Source organism: Nyctereutes procyonoides, unplaced genomic scaffold, assembly GCF_905146905.1.
Source record: "Nyctereutes procyonoides isolate TBG_1078 unplaced genomic scaffold, NYPRO_anot_genome, whole genome shotgun sequence".
In the NCBI taxonomy this organism is placed as follows: Eukaryota; Metazoa; Chordata; class Mammalia; order Carnivora; family Canidae; genus Nyctereutes; species Nyctereutes procyonoides.
Window position 1 is genome coordinate 47,096,778 of NW_026575020.1, and position 22,028 is coordinate 47,118,805.

The following is a 22,028-nucleotide window of genomic DNA, read 5'->3' on the forward strand; positions in this document are numbered from 1 at the left end:
CCCTCTATGTCTCTGCCTCCCTCTCTTTGTGTCTCTCTCATAAATAAAATAAAAATATTTTAAATAAATAAATAAATAAAGGGTCTACAAACTACCCACCCCTACTTTTCAGGTATGATAAATAAAATTATTTCACATTCCAGAGATTTTTGTTTTAAATGGAAACAACATACCTCTTTGCCCTCCTTAAATAATTTATTTGCTTCATGGGCTGCAGCTGCCACCTGTTGGCTCTTCAGCTGGCTAAGTTTACTGTCTGGATTCCGTAATCTGGTGATAATTCGAGTTGATCCAGATGCCCCTCTTCCAGCTCCAGGAGACTCACTTATTTCCCCATTAGACTTCTCTGATTTGAAATCACCTGTTATCAGATGAAAAGCCAAAAGTAATTGCTAATAGTAAGTTATTTATAACAACATCTTATTTATACAAAACTCTTATTTGATGCACATTTAAGATCCAGAAAGTAAACAAAAAGTCTTTGAATAGCCATTGCAAATATATGAATTCTTAAGGGTTTTACTTAAGACAACTTTAATGTGAGTCACTTATATAAAGAAAATTCAAACATGCCAGGTTATCTGTTTCAAAGCTCATCTTCTAGAAAACATGAAGGGCTACTACAAATATATAAGTAACGAACATCATAACTCAAAATGCACACAAATAAAACACTGCCTTATATATTCAATATGGATCCTGCATAAAAAGTAAGGGTATAATTAATTTTAGAAAAATTTCCTTTGAAATTGTTTAAATAACTAATGATTTAAAGCTTTTAAATACAAATGCCAAGTGAATTTTCACCTAAGGAACCTAGAATTATCCGTGTATGGAAATAATTATACATGCAAAATCAACTAACTTAGTTTTTTAATATAATAGAGGCCTCTCAAATTTTCATAACAATTTTTTAAAGTGACAGACTGCACTGCCAAGGAGCAATTACTGCTTTTCCATGAACCTCACTTTGACTAAAAATTTCTCTACATTCTTAAAACTATCATATCACTATCCAATTTCCATTGGCCAACAAGATTTCTCTTCACTGTCAAATGAAAGGCCAAACATAAAATTTACTATATTTTATTTATTGTGTTATAAAATATACTCTATCATATATAAAGATGGTATTTTGAGTAGAGAAAAGAATTAGACTGGGAAAATTGGCAATTTTGAAAAATATGAAAGACAATTCAGGAAACATTTCTTAATTTTATCTGACCAACACCCCTTCTTTCCTTTAGGAAGATGCTTTTCTTCCACTTCAAACATCATTCAGCAAGGGCTACAAATCAAGATACCCTACCATACTGGGTGAACAATGTCACCCAGCTTATTAGCCAGACAGAGCACATCACCACCTGGCCACGGTAACTGTCCCAGATCTGGCTATGTGGCCCAAGTCATTTGTATACTACTCTAATTTTTAAAATCTGGAGATGGATAAAGGATCTTGCTTTTTTTTTTTCTTAATTAAGTTGTCTATTTAAGTAATCTCTACACCTAACATGGGGCTTAAACTCACAACCCCGAGACCAAGGGTCACATGCTCTTCCAACTGAGCCAGCCAGGCACCCCAGTCTTGCTTTTGTGTTAGTGAACAGAAAGAGTAAAAATTAGAGGCTGTCTACTTTTTATCCCACAACATGGGAAAAACTTAATAATATGAGACAATAAGCTCATCATGGAGGGGGAGGAGTGAGGATAGAGGAAGATTCATGATAACTTCATTTGGCTCTCAGGGTCCAATAATGCACCTGAGACTCTACCTCTAGACTTCCCAATTGTACTCAGTTAAATTCTCTTATTTTAAGGAAATCTGGTGGATTTCCGTCACTTACAACCAATAAATTATAAATAATCCAGAGTATTTTAAGATTTTTTTTTTACCCCAAAATATAGCACTGACTAAATCAAGATGGATAAGGGGTATCAGATATTTTTCCATCCCAGGCTTTAAAGGTAGAAACCTTCAATGTGTGACAGCAAAGCAGTTATTCAGACCATTAACAATTTTCTCTTGGGTCTCAGACCTTGAGGCTACCCATGCTGAAGCTTTATGCCAAGATACTGAACGATGGTGGCTACTTTCTGGAACCACCTATACGGTCCTATAATAAAGACTTTTCAGATAGCATCTGATCTTGGCTGGACTTCCTAAAAGCAAGAAGGGAAGGCACAGTGCTTCTTAAAAGAAGCCCTACAATTTACAATTTTGACAATTTAGTCAATCCTTTGAACATTTGCTAAGGTGGTTTTTTTTTTTTAAATTTATTTATTTACGTAATCTCTACCCTCAAAGTGGGGCTTGAACTCACCACCTAGAGATCAAGAGTCCCATGCTCTTCCAACAGAGCCAGTTAGGCACCCTGACATTGCAAATAAGGAAATAAGGGAAAGGAGACAGAAAATTCATCCCAGGGGTAAGACTTAAAAGAGTAGAGAAAGGGAACAAGGCTTCTGTAACACCTCCTGCCCAAAGGCCATTCCTCCTATTATAAAGAAGTGAATCAGTGCTAGCCCAGAGGAAGAGGACAGAGCTGCTTTCTCCCAGCCTCTGGAGATCTAAGGACGGCAGGAGGCAGAATTCTGCCTCGGCAGGACTTTATTCCTTTGAAGGCTAGAGAACTGGGTGTACAAAGCAGACTAACTGAGCAAGTAGAGGGGCTCTACCTCCAAAGGCCCTGAGCAGAGTTTCAGGGTATTAGGTACTAGGCTGGGTACCCAGGCAATCTGTGAGGGAGTGCTACTGCCAGAAAAAAAGCCCAAACCTGCCAAGCTGGGACAGATGATCATTCAAACCTACAGCAATCCCCAGCAACCCATTCCTGACAACTGCAGAGAGTAGGTCTGCAAGGACTAGGCTGCTAAAGAGAATGGCCTCCAGAGGAAGTCTTCTCATATATTTCTCACGACTCATCCACAGCCATCCTCCCAAAAAACCAAGGGCAGCCAGATGTATCATAGAACATCCTCCACTATTGGGATAACAAGTGTGACAGGCAGTTAAATTCATAATCTGACTCATGGACTGTGAGACTGACAGAAGCTACATCCAGACCTAATCAAAGATAATACACAACACACAGAAGTTCTAAATACAGTTACAACTACCAGAGGTAATTTTGGGAAGTTTTTGAAAAAAAATCTTCAGTTGTGAATGAGATCTTTGCATTATGTTAGGCAGAAGCATTTTTCAATAACTAAATATGTTTGTATTGAGCTATCAAAAGGTACAACTGTGGATATTTGTTTCCTATCTTTACAGCATTCCTCTTTCTTTGAAAACCATTCCTACCCCACTCCAATCATACACTTTTGCTGGAGCCATCAATTATAATACCTTGCCTGCCCTGGCCACAGGGGTGGGAACAATATGTCCAAGATAGGCCACTCAAATTCCTTCCTCAAGGGCTTTTGATTTGGAGCAGGAGTAGGGGCCTTGCCTTTGGGTCACAGACCTTGGAAAGATATGAATACAAACCGCTGAAGCCATCTTCCCTGCCACTTGGAAAAAGCCTGTCTGTATTAGGAGAGAATGAAATTAACACACAAACATATGAACATCAAAAGGTGGAGAGAAAGAGAGGAAGACAGAAAAGCTTTGATACCTGGGGGTCCAGTTATGCCTGATAATGGTTTGGACTTCCCAATTAACATGAACTAGTTAATCTGCCTTTTCACTTAAGCTACTGTAAGCTGGTTTGGTAGCTTGCAACTGAAAACAAGTTCTAATTAAAACAAATCTCCATCTCATACCATACACAAAATTATACAGTAGGATTAAAAACAAAGTTACAGAGGTATTATGTGAAATTACTGTAAAACATATGTATATGCTTGGAATAGGATCTTCCTTAGTAAGACACAAAATCCAGACAAACCCTAAAGAAAAAGATTAATAAATTTAACTATATAAAAATATTAAAATTTCTGTGTAACAAGATAACAAGAGTTAAAACATGCAATTACTATATAAGTATATACATAAAATCAAAAGTAACAGGCATAATACAAAAGCATTCCTAAAACTCATTAAGAAAAACTATCAAAACTCAATAGGAAAAAATGAGCAAAAGATACGAATAAGCAATTCACTGAAAGTTCGACAAACACATAAAGGGAAACTCAACTACATTAGTAAGCAGAGATATGCAAATTTTTAAATGAAATACTTTTCATCATTAGCAAAACTCCAAGAGACTGATGTTGAATTTAGGTGAGAGTATGAAAAACTACATATGTATGTAAATTATTGGTATAAATCCCTTTTACTCTACAACTAAGCAGCAGTCATCACTATTTTAAAAATGTACCTACCATTTGACCCAGCAATTTCACTTACTGTTCCTATACTGCCAGAAATACTTGCATAAGTACACAGAGATATATGCTAAAGGTGTTCAAAAAAATAGCACCACTATTTGTAATAAAAAAAAAAAACTGTTAACAGCTTATATGTCCACTAACAAAGAAATAGTAAATAAATTATTGTTCATCCATACTATGGAGTACCATGCAGCAGTTAACAAAAACAAAAACAAAACAAAACAAAAAAAAACAAAAACGAATGAATTCAATTCATATCATGAAAAGATCCCCTACATGTATTACTAAGTGGAAAAAAAGCAAGATGCAGAACAATGCATGCAGAATAATTCCATTTATGTAAAAAAAGTAATTAAAAAAAAACCTTTTGGTAAATATACATATATTAATGTAACCACATGGAGAAAGACAGAAAATATTACATACCAAACTGTTGATGGTGGTTACCTTTGTGGAGGGGGCGCTAAAAAGATTTATTTTTCCCTGTGTGCTTTTGCATTTTTTTAAATAAAAACAATGACAAGTGCTATTTATAGTCAAAAAAAGAAAAAGAAAAAAAGAAAATATAATTCTTCCCACCCCAAACTTTTACTTAAAAAATTAAAAATTAAAAAAATTAAAAAGCTCGCTTTAATGGATGAAGTGTATTCTTACCTATCTCTTCTTGAATAGAGACAGGTGTATGAGACTCTCTCTCTCCATTTTCAGGCTCATCAGCTGCCTTAGCAGATTCACTCTGGGAAGAATTTAGTTCACTGCTGCTGTTACTGTTTTCCAGATTAGGCTGGATGGAGGTAGTGGTAGCACTAGTGTTACTGCTGTCACATGTCTTGTTAGGTTCTTCTAGAAAAATAGAATATCTGATTTTTAGATTAGAAATCACATGAAAAGTAACTACTTTGTCAGAAAAGACACTTAATGGAGGACTGCATTACAAAGCTAGAGTTTAAAAAGAGAAGCTGCTCATCTATGAAGAATGCAATGTCTGAGATTAATAAGCAACACTCTAGAGTTATTTTTGAAGCCTCTCAAAAGTCTAACTCATTCTAATTCAGACTCTTATCTTAATTTCTAGTATAAGGCAGACAATCTTTCAGATACCCCACAGCTGAAGAAGAAAATTAAAGTGATATAACTAGCCACAAAACTTAGAAATGGTTTTGAAATAATCCTTCAAAATCTGAAATTTATATTTTCTTTTTAAAAAAGTAGTCAAAAAAACACACAAAAAACAAAAACAAAACAACAAAAAAAAATTAAAAAGTAGTCAAACATATTAGAAACTGCATTAAACAGGATTATTTATCTCTAAGTTTTCCTGCTTGAATTCTATGCTCCCAAATTAACTAGAAGGTAATGCTAAAGTCATTATAAATTGTAAGAATAATTTAATAGGTGTCGGGGGGATGGGGAGGGGGAAAAGAATAATTTAATAGTTATCACTAAGTATACTATTCCTAAAAGTGTATCAAAATGCACACTACCATGAACTGAAAGCCTAGATCTTTCCATGATAGTTCAGAAATTAAGAGCCCCCTTCCCTCTATATTTCATTTTGTCACTAAGATATTCTTTAAATCACCTAAATTAGGGCAGCCCCGGTGGCTTAGCGGTTTAGCGCCACCTTTAGCCTGAGGGTGTGATCCTGGAGACATGGGATCAAGTCCCAAGTCAGGCTCCCTGCATGGAGCCTGCTTCTCCCTCTGCCTATGTCTCTGCCGGCCTCTCTCTCTCTCTCTCTGTCTGTCTTAAATCAATCAATCACCTAAATTAAAAAGTGGTTGGTGGTATATCACAAAGGCTATCTCAAAGGTATAAAGAGCTCCTACATTTTTTTAAGAAAAAAATCCTAACAACCTGATAGAAAAATGGAAAGACCTATAAGCAATCACAGAAGAAATGAAAATGGCCTTTAAACATATAGGAAAATGCTCACTTAATTCAAACCAAAAGAAATGCAAAGTAAAACTATATGGAGCTTCCCAGCTATTGGGCTGGCAAAAATCCAAGACTCACAATACACTCAGGTAAAGAGGCAACTGTTAATAGGCACCGCCCCACACAATACAGCAGGAGTGAGAAATGGGCCAAAGTGTATATAAAGGAACTGACAATATATACACATGTGCTCTTAACCTACCAATCCCACGTCCAGAAATCTATCCCAAAACACATTGGCAAAAATACTAAATCACTTTTTTATATAGCTATTCATTGCAGTGTTATTTATAATGGTAAAAGACCACAGACAAAATGTCCATCAATGGGGCACTGGTTGAAAAAAAAAAAAATGGGGCACTGGTTGAATAAAAGGTGATATACACAATGAAATATCATGTACCATAAAAAGGATTGAAGAAATCATCAGATCCACACATAAATGATTAAATGTAAAAAGTGCAGAATAGTAGTTATAGTATGCTAACTTTTGTGTGAGAAGGGGAGAGAAATATAAATTTATATGCAGATTTTCCCTTTATTTATGAAAATTTTTCAAACACTGGAAAAATAACCAAAATTAACAAATGTGGCTACCTATGAGGGAAGGAAGGGAAAGGATTACCTAGAGAGGGAAAGGATGTGAAAACTCTCTGTATACACTTACACAGTTGATTCTGGAATCATGTAAATGTACATTTTTCTAAAACTTAAAGTTAGAAATGCAATCCCTAAAAATTGAAAACTGAGACAAATTAATCTAGTTGTATATCAAGTTGTTTGCATAACCACACAGAGAAAAAAATTATTTTAAGCAACTTTGGAACATGGTATTTTGACTGTATGGTCTTCCTGGAAATACAGCATAAGGATAAATAAAGAACTATAAAAAAATCTTAAATGCTATTCAGTGGTCTTACTGTGAGCTATTGATATTACAAAATTACTATGATATATAATCATTTCTTATTCATGTACATCAAAATGTTAATACAACATTAATAATATGTTATTATTAATGGAAATCTGTATCAGGACAATGTAAAAACAGTTCTTTTTTTTTAATTTTTTTTTTTTTTAAATGATAGTCACACAGAGAGAGAGAGAGAGAGAGGCAGACACAGGCAGAGGGAGAAGCAGGCTCCATGCACCGGGAGCCCGACGTGGGACTCGATCCCGGGTCTCCAGGATCGCGCCCTGGACCAGAGGCAGGCGCCAAACCGCTGCGCCACCCAGGGATCCCTGTATCAGGACAATGTAAATGTGTAATTAAGTTACCACTTTTAGGAACTAAGGCTTTTAATGTATGAGAGAGATACAAGTTTAAAACCAAAAAACAAACAAACAAACAAAAAAACCTAAGTATGCAATCCTCAATCTGATGAAATGTCAACATGAACTGGTATTTTTCTTTTCAAAAATACGTATTTTCTAATACCAAAAAAGCCGACAGGCAATGACAGCCAGACTGTGGTCTCTAAATATCATTCCCCACTAAAAGGAACCAGGAGTTCTTGGAGGAATGACTGATTCCAGGTCTGGTGTGGTAAATACATAAGCAAAAGCAGGGAAAGCTATCGAAGACTACCAAGGTAAAAGGACTCAAAAGTCAACATGAACAGGCTGGTACTTGGTCAATATAAGCAAAATGAATAACTACAACTGACTGAAACAAATTGAACACATAAAGATGCATAAGTTCAAAAGGATACATAAAATGAGAAAGCCATGCCCCTGTGTAAAAGTCCGTAACTCAGGAACCACTGAAAATAAGTGGATACCAACTCCTGACTCTGAAAAATAATGAAGCATTTATTCCTGCTCTAACTACATTCCAAGGTATTCAAACAGCATCAGTTAATAAGGTAAAATTCTTCACAGGAGAATTTCAGTTAAACAAATATAGAAAAAAAGAATTAAAAACCACTATATTATAATCACACAAACAACTGATTCTGAAATGATCATCAATGAAATGAAAGGTTAACAGGAAACTTCACAATGTCACTACCTGAACTCTGATCAATTTCAGCATTTATAAAGGCAGACTAAACAGAAATCATGAGCCTTTTGATGCTACACCATACGAAGTACCCAGCACACAGCTTATGGAATATTCTCACCAAAAACAGTTAAAAATGTACTGAATCAAGCTTTTAGAAGAAATTAAAGAACACTAAAAGGAAGGAAACAGACAAATCCTCAATGTAGGATGTCCTATAGTAGGACACACTACAATTCTTCAACAAGTCATCAGTGTACAGAGGAAAAAGGTCGGGGAAAAGACTACTCTAGACCAACAGACTCAAGAGACATAAAATCAAATTTCACATCATATGGGAATCTTATTTGGAGTTAATACCAATACAACACAATGTAAAAAAAGAAAAATTTAAGTGAGGAAATTCAAACTGCCTGAACAGTAGATGATATTAAGGAACTGACATCAATTTTATTAAAATGACAACTGCACTGTCATTATGTAAGAAAATGTTCATATTTCTTAGATGTGAGTAGGACTGATATAACATGATGTCTGGGATATACTGTAAAATAATGTGGTAGGAAACAACCCAAAATCATATTAGCAAGAAAGGGGATAAAAACAACTGGGTTGTTGCGCTGAAGAATATTACACGGAAGAATATTACAATGCAATTAATATGAAAGAATTCCAGCAATACCGAAGAATATTACAATGCAATTAATATGAAAGAATTCCAGCAATACGTAACATTAATAATGTAATATAAAGTGAAAAACCAAATTCCATAAACACAATATACTTAATAATATATATTTAACATAACACATTTACAATAAAGTTTAAAACAACTAAAAAAGAAATTATAATTTTTAGCAAATCATGTGTGTCAACTCCATGAAGCAAGAGCATGTGAGTTAAATCACTTTGACCTCCGGTAACAACAATCTTGATTCTACTGTGTATCCCTTATAATGTATCCCTTATAAAACAAAAGAAGATGTTAGTGAACCACAGGAGTCAGAGTGACAACTACTTCAGGTAAGGGACAGGGAAGCAGAGGATCAGACTGGGGAGTTGATTATAGATGTAGGTTAGTTTCAAAGCAGGACTTAGCTTTTTGTTTGGGGTGACAGGTTCCTAGGTGTTTATTTTCATTATTAAGTAACTTAAAACCTGAATGAGGGCAGCCCAGAGTGTGATCCTGGAGACCGGGGATCAAGTCCCACATCAGGCTCCCTGCACGGAGCCTGCTTCTCCCTCTGCCTATGTCTCTGCCTGTGTCTCTGCCTGTGTCTCTGCCTCTCTCTCTCTCTCTCTCTCTCATGAATAAATAAAATCTTAAAAAAAAAACCTGAATGAATAAATTAAGGGGGACTATCCAATGACCAGTGACGAATATAGTCAACTAAGGATGGTGATTTATCTAACAATGTATACATCTAGTGTCAAAGATTAAAACATTTTTTGAGAAAAAAAAAAGAAAGAAAGAAAAGAAAGAAAAGAAGAAAAGAAAAGAAAAGAAAAGAAAAGAAAAGAAAAGAAAAGAAAAAGAAAAAAGTAACCTGTTAAAAAAAATCATGGGTGAAGCAAGTATGACAAAATCTTGATAATTTTTTTATATAAGTGATAGATATATAGCAATGTGGGTATGGTCATAATATTATTCTCTTAATTTTTATGTATGTTTCAAAATGTTTATAGTAAAAAAAATTTATATGAAGGATTTCAAAATGCCAAATTTAACATCTGCTAGCTACAAGCCAGTATACAATCAACTAACTCAGAAAAATTTGGAACAAGAGAAGTCTCTCAAAATAATACCAAATTTTTCACTAACCATTCTTTTCACAGCTGTAAGATCTAGATTTGTAAAGTGTAGTAGTCCTAATTTATAATGGCCTAAATATCATCTTCTCAAATAATGAAGCAATATATAAATATATTCTGTCCTTTATGAGCTCAGAGTGCATTTTCTCATAGAATAAAAAAAGTGATTAATCTAGCTCAGCCCACAAAAACATTTTTGCACATAATATACTCCAAGTATGGTTTTAACCAAGAAAATAATTCGGGGGGCAGGGGGGTCTCCTGTGTCTGCCTTTGGCTCTGGGTCATGATCCCAGGATCCTAGGACAGAAGTCAGGTTTCCTGCTCAGCAGGGAGTCTGCTTCTATCACTTGCCCTCTCCCTCTCCCTCTGCCCCTCCCCACTGCTCATTCTCTCTCGCTAATCAATAAATAAAATCTTAAGAAAAAAAGAAAAAATAATCTGGGATAAGAACTTAAGAGATAAAAAAAAAAAAGAACTTAAGAGATTGACTATACACATCTTAAAATACTTTAGAGAAGTTTTTTTCTGTTATTAGGGATATAATGGTACTTCACACAAGAATAGGCAATCAATCCCTTACCAGGTATTCTCATATAAAAAAGCCAATAACCCACTGAAAGCAAACTTAGCTCAGATTCCATCCATTTAAACTTTCAAGGTGATAAGCTTAGGACCATCACAAACTCATAAAATAATAGCTTTTTTGTTTGTCCAAAGTTAATCTGTCTTAAGTAGAAAAGTGTTTTTCCTCCATTTCATTTCAATTTAGAATGCTGATTTGGGTTGTTTTTTTTTTTTTTTTAAAGTAGGCTCAACGCCCAGCATAGAGCCCAACGCAGAACTTGAAATCATGACCCTAAGACCAAGACCTGAGCTGAGATCCAGAGTTCAATGTTTAATTGCCTGAGCCACTCAGTGCTCCAGTTTTTTTGTTTTTAATAATTGTTCTAGGGGTGCCTGGCTAGCTCAGTCAGAAGAGCATCTGACTCTTGATCTTGGGGTTGTGGGTTTGAGCCCCACATTGGGTGTAAAGATTACTATAAGAAATAAACAAGCAAAGAAACTTTAAATAACTGTTCTAGGGATGCCTGGGTGGCTCAGTGGTTGAGCATCTGCCTTTGGCTCAGGTCGTGATCCCGGGGTCCTGTGATTGAGTCCCACATCGGATTCCCTGGGGGGAGACTGCTTCAACCTCTGCCCGTGTCTCTGCCTCTCTGTGTGTGTCTTGAATGAATGAATGAATAAGTAACTGTTCTAGAACTCTTCACTTCTTTATTTCATTTGGCTATAGATTAAGAAGTCTGAAGCATCTGCTTTAAAACACCAAGGGGGCACCTGGGTGGCTTAGTGGTTGAGTGTCTGCTTTTGGCTCAGGTCTTGATCTCAGGGTCTTGAGATTGAGTCTCACATCAGGCTCCCCTCAGGGAGTCTGCTTCTCCCTCTACCCATGTTTCTGCCTCTCATATGAATAAGTAAAATCTTAAAAACAAAAAACAAAACACTACCAAGAAGGTATCACCTATCAACATGTACTTTTATTGCTCAAAGTCCAAATGTTCTAGCCCTAAGGCAAATATTATAAGTTTTGGTATTTACAATACTATTTTTCATTAGACACGAAAAACACTGTAAACGAGTAAAAATAGGATAGGTTTTATAGTCATCTCTCAAACCAAAATTACATATAGATCTTGATCTTCAATTGCTTTTTGTTTCAAGATATTATTTATTTATTTGACATAAAGAGAGAGAGAGTGCACAAGCAGGAGGAGAAACAGGCTCCCTGCTGACAAGGGAGCCAGATTTGGGGCTCAATCCCAGGATCCTGAGATCATGATGTGAGCTGAAGGCATGACACTTAACTGACTGGGCCACCCAGGCACCACCACTGGATTTTCCTTATAATTAAATTCAAAACTAAAGTGCCTATCTTTTAAGAGGTCATTATCCCAAAAAGTTTAGAAATAGGTTAAATCAATAAGTTCTTTTAGTTCAACTTTATAGCTGTTAAGAGGTTTCAGTATGTCCATGGAAACATTTTCAAAGCAATTATAGTTATAGAAATAATGCCAGTTCATGACAGACACAGAGAAAGAGAGAGAGAGGCAGAGACATAGGCAGAGTGAGAAGCAGGCTACATTCAGGGAGCCCAACGTGGGACTGAATCCCAGGTCTCCAGGAAAAAAAAAAAAAAAAAAAAAAAAGAAGGAAGGAAGGAAGGAAGGAAGGAAGGAAGGAAGGAAGGAAGGAAGGAAGGAAAGAAAGAAAGAAAGAAAGAAAGAAAGAAAGAAAGAAAGAAAGAAAGAAAGAAAGAAAGAATGAGCGAGCCAGCCCATTTTATCTATTACTGATTCCAGGCATTAAATCTGTAGGCATTAACTTAAAACAATGCTGTCTGCATTATGTTGGAATATAAATTCTCAATAATGGGTTTGACTTTAAGATGCTAGAAAGTCATGTGTCCTTCTCTCCACTTCTTTTTTTTTTTTTTTTTTTTTTTTAATATTTTTATTTTTTATTTATGATAGTCACAGAGAGAGAGAGAGAGGCAGAGACACAGGCAGAGGGAGAAGCAGGCTCCATGCACCGGGAGCCCGACGTGGGATTCGATCCCGGGTCTCCAGGATCACGCCCTGGGCCAAAGGCAGGCGCCAAACCGCTGCGCCACCCAGGGATCCCCCTTCTCTCCACTTCTAAATTTACAACTCGACATTCTGGTACAAAAAGTTTCTAATCTAAAATCCAGAACAAAAGTGTAATTCTGAAATTGAGAGACTTTTGTTAACTACAAAGAAGTCATACTAAACAGCACACTTGCCACATGGGGTTGTTCTTGGGAACATAACCATTTCTATGAACCAAAGTGAAATGTCTGGAACACATATGCAAGAAAAAATCTAAGGAATAGGTATATTAAAAGATTAATTTTTTTTAAATGATGGCTACTAACCTTGCCTAAAATATGGGCCAACTTTTCAGCTTAATCTTCAATATTTGCCACTCGGAATCCTTCTGATTACTGATCATATCCAACATGAAATCATGAAATCTGCCCATTTTTCTCATGTTCTCACTCCCATAGATTTTTAGAACATAAGTTTGTAATTTTTCTTTTGCATAATCATTTATTATCTTACATAAAAATGATGGTGCTCTGACAAGACTTTATGTCAAGATATAGCTTGAAATAATATATATTTATTACTTCTTTTCTTTTGAAGATTGTTTTAATTTTTTTAAGATTTTATTTATTTATTCATGAGAGACGCAGAGGGAAAAGCAGAGGGAGAAGCAGGCTCCATGCAGGGAGCCCGACACGGGACTCGATCCAGGGTCTCCAGGTCTCCAGGATCATGCCCTGGGTCCAAGGCAGGCGCTAAACCGTTGAGCCACCTGGGCTGTCCTAATTTTTTTTTTTTTAAGATTTATTTATTCATGAGAGACAAAGACACAGGCAGAGACACAGGCTGAGGGAGAAGCAGGCTCCATGCAGAGAGCCCAATGTGGGACGTGATCCCAAGTCTCCAGGATTCACACCCTGGGCCAAAGGCATGCACTAAACCACTGAGCCACCCAGGGATCCCAATTGTTTTAATTTTTAAATAATCTCTACACCCAACACAGGGCTTGAACTCACAATCCCAAGATCAAGAGTTACACTCTCCACTGACTGAGCCAGCCAGGTGCCCCAATACACATTTACCTCTAAAGAAATCTGAAAGTAAATTTATTTCTTTTTTCTTAAGATTTTATTTATCTGAGAGAGCACATGGGTGAGGGGAGGTGCAAATGGAGAAGGAGAAGCAGATTCCCCGCTGAGCAGGGAGCGCAATATCGTCGGGCTTCAATCCAGGACCCCAAGATCACAAACTGAGTTGAAGGCAGATGCTCAACTAAATAAGCCACCATGGTGCCCTGAAAGTAGATGTATTTCTAAAAATATTCTGGATGAAGAAATTCTAAATTCCTAGATTATTATAAAAAAAATACAACTTTCCTATTCTAGAAAAGATACACAAAACAAACAGTAATCAAAAGCAAGCTATTGTGGATTACAAATGTTATTAAAAATAAAGAACATCTTAATGGGGTGATGAGGTGGCTCAGTGAGTTGAGCATCCAACTCTTGATTTCGGCTCAGTTCATGATCTCAGGGTTGTGAGATTGAGCCCTGCATCAGGCTCTACTCTTAGCAAGGAATATGCTCCCTCTGCCCCTCCTCCCACTTATGTGCGTGTTCTCATTTATTAAATGAGTCTTTTTTTTAAGATTTTATTTATTTATTCATAGAGACAGAGAGAGAGAGAGGCAGAGACACAGGCAGAGGGAGAAGCAGGCATCATACAGAGAGCCTGACATGGGACTCGATCCAGGGTCTCCAGGATCACGCCCTGGGCTGCAGGCAGCGCTAAACCGCTGCGCCACGGGGGCTGCCCTATTAAATGAGTCTTAAAAAAAAATTAAAATGATATTTTACAATGATAAAGTTAATTCAATAAGAAATATAAAGATTATGTCCACCTAATTACACAGTCTCAAACTATTTAATGCAAAAAATTTTAAAAAGAGAGAGAGAGAGAGAGAGAGAGAGAGAGAGAAAAAAAGGCAACTCCACAGTAAATAGTTAAAAATAATTTTAAAGGGCAGCCTGGGTGGCTCAGTAGTTTAGCACCGCCTTCCACCCAGGGTGCGATCCTGGGGAACCGGGATTGAGTCCCACATCGGGGTCCCTGTGTGGAACCTGCTTCTCCCTCTGCCTATGTCTCTGTGCCTCTGTGTGTCTCTCATGAATAAATAAAATCTTAATAATAATAATAATAATAATTTAAAATAGCTACAGAGAAGAAGAAAAAAAAAAAACATAGCAAGGATACAGATTTGAAAGCTTTAAAATTGGGCAGCCTGGGTGGCTCAGCGGTTTAGCGCAGCCTTCAGCCCAGGGCCTGATCCTGGAGACCAGGGATCGAGTCCCACATCGGGCTCCCTGCATGGAGCCTGCTTCTCCCTCTGCCTGTGTCTGTGCTTCTCTCTCTGTTTCTCTCATGAATAAATAACTTTTTTAAAAAAAGAAAGCTTTAAAATTAATTGTCCAATATTGCACCAAACAACTAAAAATACATATATTCTTCAAGTGTACAGAAGACATTTATCAATATTAACCATACACTGAACCATAAAACTTCAACAATTACTCTGATCAGAGTGGGTTAGGCTAAAAGTCAATAACAAAAAAGATAAATAGAATGGGTTAAAAAGAAAACTATATCATAATGAAAATCAGAAGATATTTTAAACTGAATGACAAAGCCAATCTATAAAAGTTTGTGGGATGCAGCTATAGCAGTACATAAAGGGAAAATTATATACTTGACAGAATAGAAAAAAATAACTAAAAACTAAAAATCATCAAAGCACCCATCTTAAGGAGTCAGGGGAGATATAATATTTTCATCTAAATGTAGAAGAATAGTGTCAACTAGGATGCTCTTTTGAGGAGATCTATTTTTTTTTAAATGCAACCAATGACAATGATAAAAATGAAAAATTTTAAAACTAGGGGGAAAAAGCTGAGTGATGAATATATTTATACCATAGATTGTGGTGACAGTTTCATGAGCGCATATTTATCTCCAAACTTATCTGGTGGCATACATTTAATATGTACATCCTCTTATGTGTTAAACTTCATTAAAGTTTAAAAAAAAAAAACAGGAACAGGAAAAAAATCCACAAAGATGCAAAGAAAAGAAAAAAACAAAGCCATGAACATAAACTAGAAGAAAAATACAATAAAAAGGAACAACGAAGCAAAAAGTTATTTTTTTTAAAAGATAAAACTTGTTAACAGCTTTGTAAGAAGATGCAGAGAGAACAGATAACCAATTTCTGGATTTAAAAAGAAAACGTCACTACAGATCCTGCAGATACCAAAAGATACGATGCCATTACACCAATAAAATTTAAGTGAAATAGGTAATTAGAAAAACGCAACTTACTAAACCTGACATAAGAAAACAGAAAATATGAATAGCCCACTATCCATCAAAGAAATGCACCTGATCTTAGCCAAAAGGCCAAGAAGGGGTCCATCTATCAAAGAAATGAAATCTAAAATTAATCTTTCCCACAATGAAAATTCCAAGACCAAGTGACTTTGGGAAGGGTGGGGAGGCCTTTATATAAGGAATAAATAACACACAGAATAAATAACTCACAGAAACTTCTGCAGAAAACAGGAAAAGTGGGAACTTGTCCTAACTTGTTTTATGAGGCTCGCATAATCTAAACACCAAAGCCTGACATGGACATTATTAGAAAAAGAAAATTACAAGCCAATCTCACGCATTAATCCAAACTCCTAAACAAAACATTAATAAACTGGATGCAATAGTATATAAGAATGAAAATAGGGCAGCCCGGGTGGCTCAGCAGTTTAGCGCCGCCTTCAGCCCAGGGTGTGATCCCAGAGACCTGGGACCAAGTCCCACATCAGGCTCCCTGCATGGCACCTGCTTCTCCCTCTGCCTATGTCTCTGCCTCTCTCTCTCTCTCTCTGAATGAATGAATGAATGAATGAATAAATATTTAAAAATAATAACAAACAAAAAAGATACCACATAAGAGAACACAAAGGAACTGACAGGTAGTTTACCAAAAAAAGGTAACTAAGTTTCCTATATATACATATATTTAACAAATATATGCACAGACACACATACACACCCAAAAAAGTGCTTAGCATCCTTAGTAACCATGGAACTACAAGTTCAAACCACAATAAGATATCCCTACAATGCCATCAGAATGGCTAAAAGAAAAAGAAAAAACTGAATGACAATGATACCAAGTGTTATTAGCAAGAATGCAGAGGAGCTAGAACTCTTACAGACTACTGATGAAATATAAACTTGTACAACCATTCTAGAAAACTACACATATCTGTTAAAGATGGGCATACACAAATTGAATGACCCAGGAAGTCCACAACTAGATTTATATCCCTAGAAATGTACCTACAGGAGCATAAAAAAAAAACATGTAAAAGAACATTCATAGTAGCATCATTCGCAATAGTCCCAAACTGGAAACCATTCAAATGCCAATCAACATAGAAAATGACTAATTAATAATTAATCTATTATATACGTATATAATAAAATATCATACTGCAATAAAACAAAATGTATTACCATCACAAGCAACATTTGGATGGCTCTCATATATTGCTCAGGTAAGAAAAACTGGACATCAAAATGCACATACTGTATGGTACTATTTATTATCTTTTTTAAAGGCAATCCTAATTGATGGTTATAGAAGTAAAGATAGTAAATGCCTTTTGTTGGGGTAGGAGCAGTGGTGGCTAAGAGCGGGCATGATGTGGTTATACAGGTGTGCTCTACCAACCTTTTCCTTAATAACTATGACTTTATGTTATACTTTAATGAAAAAGTTTACTAAAAAACATCTGTTCATACCAAATGCTTCCCAATCTGTCTTCTACTGATAAGCTTGAGTCATTAAATTAGGTGTCTAAATATATTCTGAAGGTTTAGAAAAGAAAACCAGTGAGTAGCCTTCTATCACAGTTATTGTTTTTCATCTACCTAGAATAATACCCCTTCTCCAGTTCCTCTAATACCATATCTCATCTAGTGACCACAGAATGTCAAGAGTGGTAACAGAGAGTGGTTCAGGGATACCACAAAGTACCCAGCACACTGCCAGGCACCATTTTAAATACTCAATAAATATTTGTTGAATAAATGAATGCAGAGAGAAAGACACAGAAATAGAAGGAAGCAGAGACATATTACAGTCTTCTCTGAGGGTCAGGGCTCTACTGTTAGGCCTGGCTACCGCCCACTAGAAAATAAAGTCCTCAAGGACCTTGATTTTGTCTATTTTGGTCACTGATATATCCCCACTAGTGTTCTAAGTTTTACAATGAGGGATCTATTTCAAGTGTACCAAACTCCTCTTTAAAAACTGGCATGGTATGTTTAATATATGTCTTTAAAGATACTATTCATATTGTTTTGGAAACAAGTATGAGACTATCAGGTTTCTAGGTTTGATTTCATTTTGTAGTCAACAAGAGAATTATGATTTATTAAATGGTCAGGTTCTGAGTTTATAGCATCTTCAGCTATTTGGCATTCTGATCCTGCTAATGAATCCCATCCACTCTGATACAGCTACTAATAATTGCTATTTCCTCCCATTCTAGCTTTCTTAACACTTCTTGTTCAGGTTCTCATCTAAATCAATTTTTCGTGACCTACACATTTAAAAAACCAGTTGAAAAAAAAATTTAAAAAAAAAACACCAGTTGAATACAAAGCTTAAATACAAAGATCTCACTTCCAAGTATTATGGTAATTACTATTGAATCAGTAAATGTATAATACAACTCACCTACTTTATTATTTTTTATTTGCTAGACTTTCTCTCACTCTTTCAAAGACCGGACTGAATACAACAAGAACAATAATATCCAACATTTACTAAGGAGTCAACGTGTCAGGTCCACCCTAAGTCTTTTATACATATTATTTCATTTGGGATCCTTTAAAAGTGTATGTCAGATACAAAGGTAAGAGTTTCTCCCTTAAACTATTCTAATAACAAAAGAACAAACATCTCAGAGATATTAATAAACCGGTAATAAATAACCTAAAAAGTAAATGTCTGCTAAAATCTGTGCATAGTTGTTATTCTACTGTGTTTGGTTTAAAAACCAAACAACCAACCACTATATAAACCCACTAGTAAGACTGAGGTTTACATTAAACATCAATCAATCTAAAAGCACAAAAAACATTTTAAGAAGTACGTACTAAGGATGTAATCATAACTCCAATAAAAATGGAATTTTGTTCACCTTTTTTGGGGGTCTAATACTCTACTTTCAAATTCTGGCTCATGAAGATGTTAAAATCATAATAATGCAATATTTTAATTGGACAGGACCCAGAGATCTAACCATAGAATTATACTGAATTATAGATCCCTGAATCTCTAACTCAATAAAGGACTCTTGCTGAAATTATCTCTGATAGGTCAGATAGATATCAACATTACTACTTTTAAGGAAGTTGTTAATATTCACTCATAATACTCTATACTATGATTTCTACTTATTTGACATAATATCCTACATTTCAAAGAGAAGTCGAGTTCCCTGGCCAACCTCTCAGAGGACCATTAGATTATTTCCAACCTAGCTTCCTCTTGATACCAAGTCTATTCTTTTCTAGGATCAAAAATTTATCTTTATTTATTTCACCAGATAACACTGTTTCCAGACTTTTCATCTTAATAGCCAATTTCTCATAAGTACAATATATGGTGAACTTATTGTGATTTTTTTTTTGACCCTATACATACATCTCTGCATGTAATCTAATGTCATACTGGTGTTTTCAGCAATAGTTCACTGTTTATAAGCACTCAGTTGAAAGTAGTCACACGAGAACTGTAGGTCATCAAAATCCTTCAAGTTATAAAACAGGAAGATTAAATATGACTTAAACCTAATGGCAGAAGCAGATCTAGAATCAAGTGTTCCAACTACTAGCTAATGCTGTCTTCTTCCCAACGTCTTTGAATCAAATCCCCAGTATACAACGTAACAATGACAGTACCACAAGTTGGAAAATATGTGATATTCTTATAATATAGAGAAAAAAACTGTTAAAAATTTCCATCAAAGTATTGGCTACAATTCTTGATTTGTGGTGGGATTACCAGTGTTTATTTTGTTTTGCTCATCTAAATTTCTAGTTTGCTTTTTTTAATAAACATAGCTCCAATAAAAAAAAATTCTTTTTCATTTAAAAGAGAAAAAGCAAAAGGCATAATGACATTTTTGTGTGTGTGATATAACTTACTTCAAGTATAATTTTAATTTTAAAAAACGTAAAATATGAATTATTGTTTAACTTACATTTTTATGTCAAAATGTATCTTGCAAAAAACGTTTTGTAACAATGGTTTTCTATCATAACATTATGGTTTGAAATGTTTAAAAAAACTACACGAGCACATGCAAACATAAATTAATTTGTTAGTACATACAGAATTGGAATGGTCAAATCATTCAACACTGAGCTATTAGTATGTAAGTACTTAAAACCAAAACATTTGCCACTATGATCTGATGATAAACTATACAAATAAGTCTATTAGTCAACACCAGCTAAATGAACTTTTAAAAAGCATGAAGAGATTATGATGAGTTTCAAGCACTAACTGCAAGAACATGTGTCAAACTCCAAATGTTAGGTGACAATTTAGCAATCAGGGATGGCACTTATGTAAGCAAGCAGCATGAATGAACACATACTTTAAAATTTCAGGTGACATTCAGCTTTTACTACAAAAGGGAAGGACTCCCCCCATTACAGAGGCATTGATACACTGCCCTCTGTACCTGGCACATCCTGGGGGAGCTCAGATGCCACCTTCTTCTCTGCCATGTTGCTGCTATCGTGGGTTTCTGAGAGACACCCCACGGGACTCCTCCCTTCAGAGGGACTAGTTTCTTCTGAAGAAGCATTTGTTGTGTTGTCGCCAAGATTTGCTGACACAGAGTTACCTTTATCCCCAACTTCTGTTGGCTCTACAGTAAAATGCACAACAAAACTTTAAAGATATCCTTTTAAATTGCTTTAGGACAAATGGCCATATTCAATCAACTACTAAAAAAATGATCACCAAGAAAACCTGCTTTTTATCTGATGGCCATTTTGAAGCAATTAGAACCTGGGATATTTTTGCAGTAAGTAATCCAAAGAGTATTTAAGAATATTTAAAATATTAAGAATGGTTAAGTAATTAATATAAAAATGAACATATCACATACAAAAGTGTATATTCTGGTATAAAAATAGTGATATTTCACCAGCAAATCTCATAGGGAATTGGCACCTTATTAGGAAGTATAAATAGAGATATGGGTATATTATAGCAAATCCAGCAATACATAAAAATCGTTACAATGATTATATACATTACAAGGGGAAAAGATACCCTGGTTTCTTTAGAAATATAAAATTAAATAGATATTAGTAATAAAGAGATTCATTTTCATTTTGAAAGTAAAACTGAAGTTCTCATAAATAACACTAATTAAATATTACTTTCTAGCCAAGTAATTTTTTTACCCTCAGATTTTCCTTGCTCAGGATCATCATCTGGTGTTTTGTCGTCACTGTCTTTTTCAAGGGACTGGTCTTCAAACTCCTCTCTGCTTTTCTCAACATCTTTGGAGTTATTATTCTCCGTCTCATTCTTGTCCTTTTCTATTTCTTCTGGGCTTTTAACAATATCAATGTCTCCTTTTTTGGCTCTTATGGATTCCAAAATTTCTTCTATAATAAAAACAAAAAATTTTGTTTCCATATGTACCCAAAATATAAGTACTACAAACCCACTTAAGAGTTTCAATACAAGTTATTAAATATGTTAAAACATTAGAACTATGAAATAAGGATTAAGATTACCAATACAATGTTAATGCTTACAGAACTCAACCAATTTGTTTATCTTCACTTCTAGAAGATACATGGCAATTATGACTACTTTCTTTTTTAAAAAAAAGAAAATTAAAAAAATAAAGAAAAAAGAATATTAGTCTAACTTTTGAAATTGATATTTGATAGAGATTACTGTCATCTCTTCTATCATACAAGGAAAACTATAAGCTGCATAGACCCACAGTCTAGGCAGTTTGGTACAGTGGTCAAAACCGAGGTATCCATGACCCAATTCACATCTGACTTGAATTAGCTGTTTATTAGGCTTACCAGAGGCAAGCTATTACCACACAATTCCACTGTAAAATGAGGAAACAAAGTCCCATTTAGAAAAAACATTTCTCTCTGAAGTCCCATAACTATTTTGACAGTCAATAAATCCCTAAGGGCTCTAATCCTCT

General features: G+C 35.3%; 1 protein-coding gene across 6 annotated transcripts in view; it reads right to left on the bottom strand.

Moving 5' to 3' along the window:
- The window catches only part of BPTF (bromodomain PHD finger transcription factor), a 156,399-nt gene that overhangs the window by 75,464 nt on the left and 58,907 nt on the right, over positions 1-22,028 (bottom strand). For 3 of the 6 annotated variants that reach the window (XM_055320086.1, XM_055320047.1, XM_055320056.1), the window contains exons 4-7: positions 21,256-21,462; positions 20,523-20,711; positions 4,987-5,175; positions 174-361 (exon numbers count right to left, since the gene is read on the bottom strand). In XM_055320086.1, coding sequence (XP_055176061.1) covers positions 174-361; positions 4,987-5,175; positions 20,523-20,711; positions 21,256-21,462 — 773 coding nt within the window. The remainder of the gene's footprint in view (positions 1-173; positions 362-4,986; positions 5,176-20,522; positions 20,712-21,255; positions 21,463-22,028) is intronic. The other 3 variants (XM_055320069.1, XM_055320062.1, XM_055320077.1) reach the window with 3 other exon arrangements.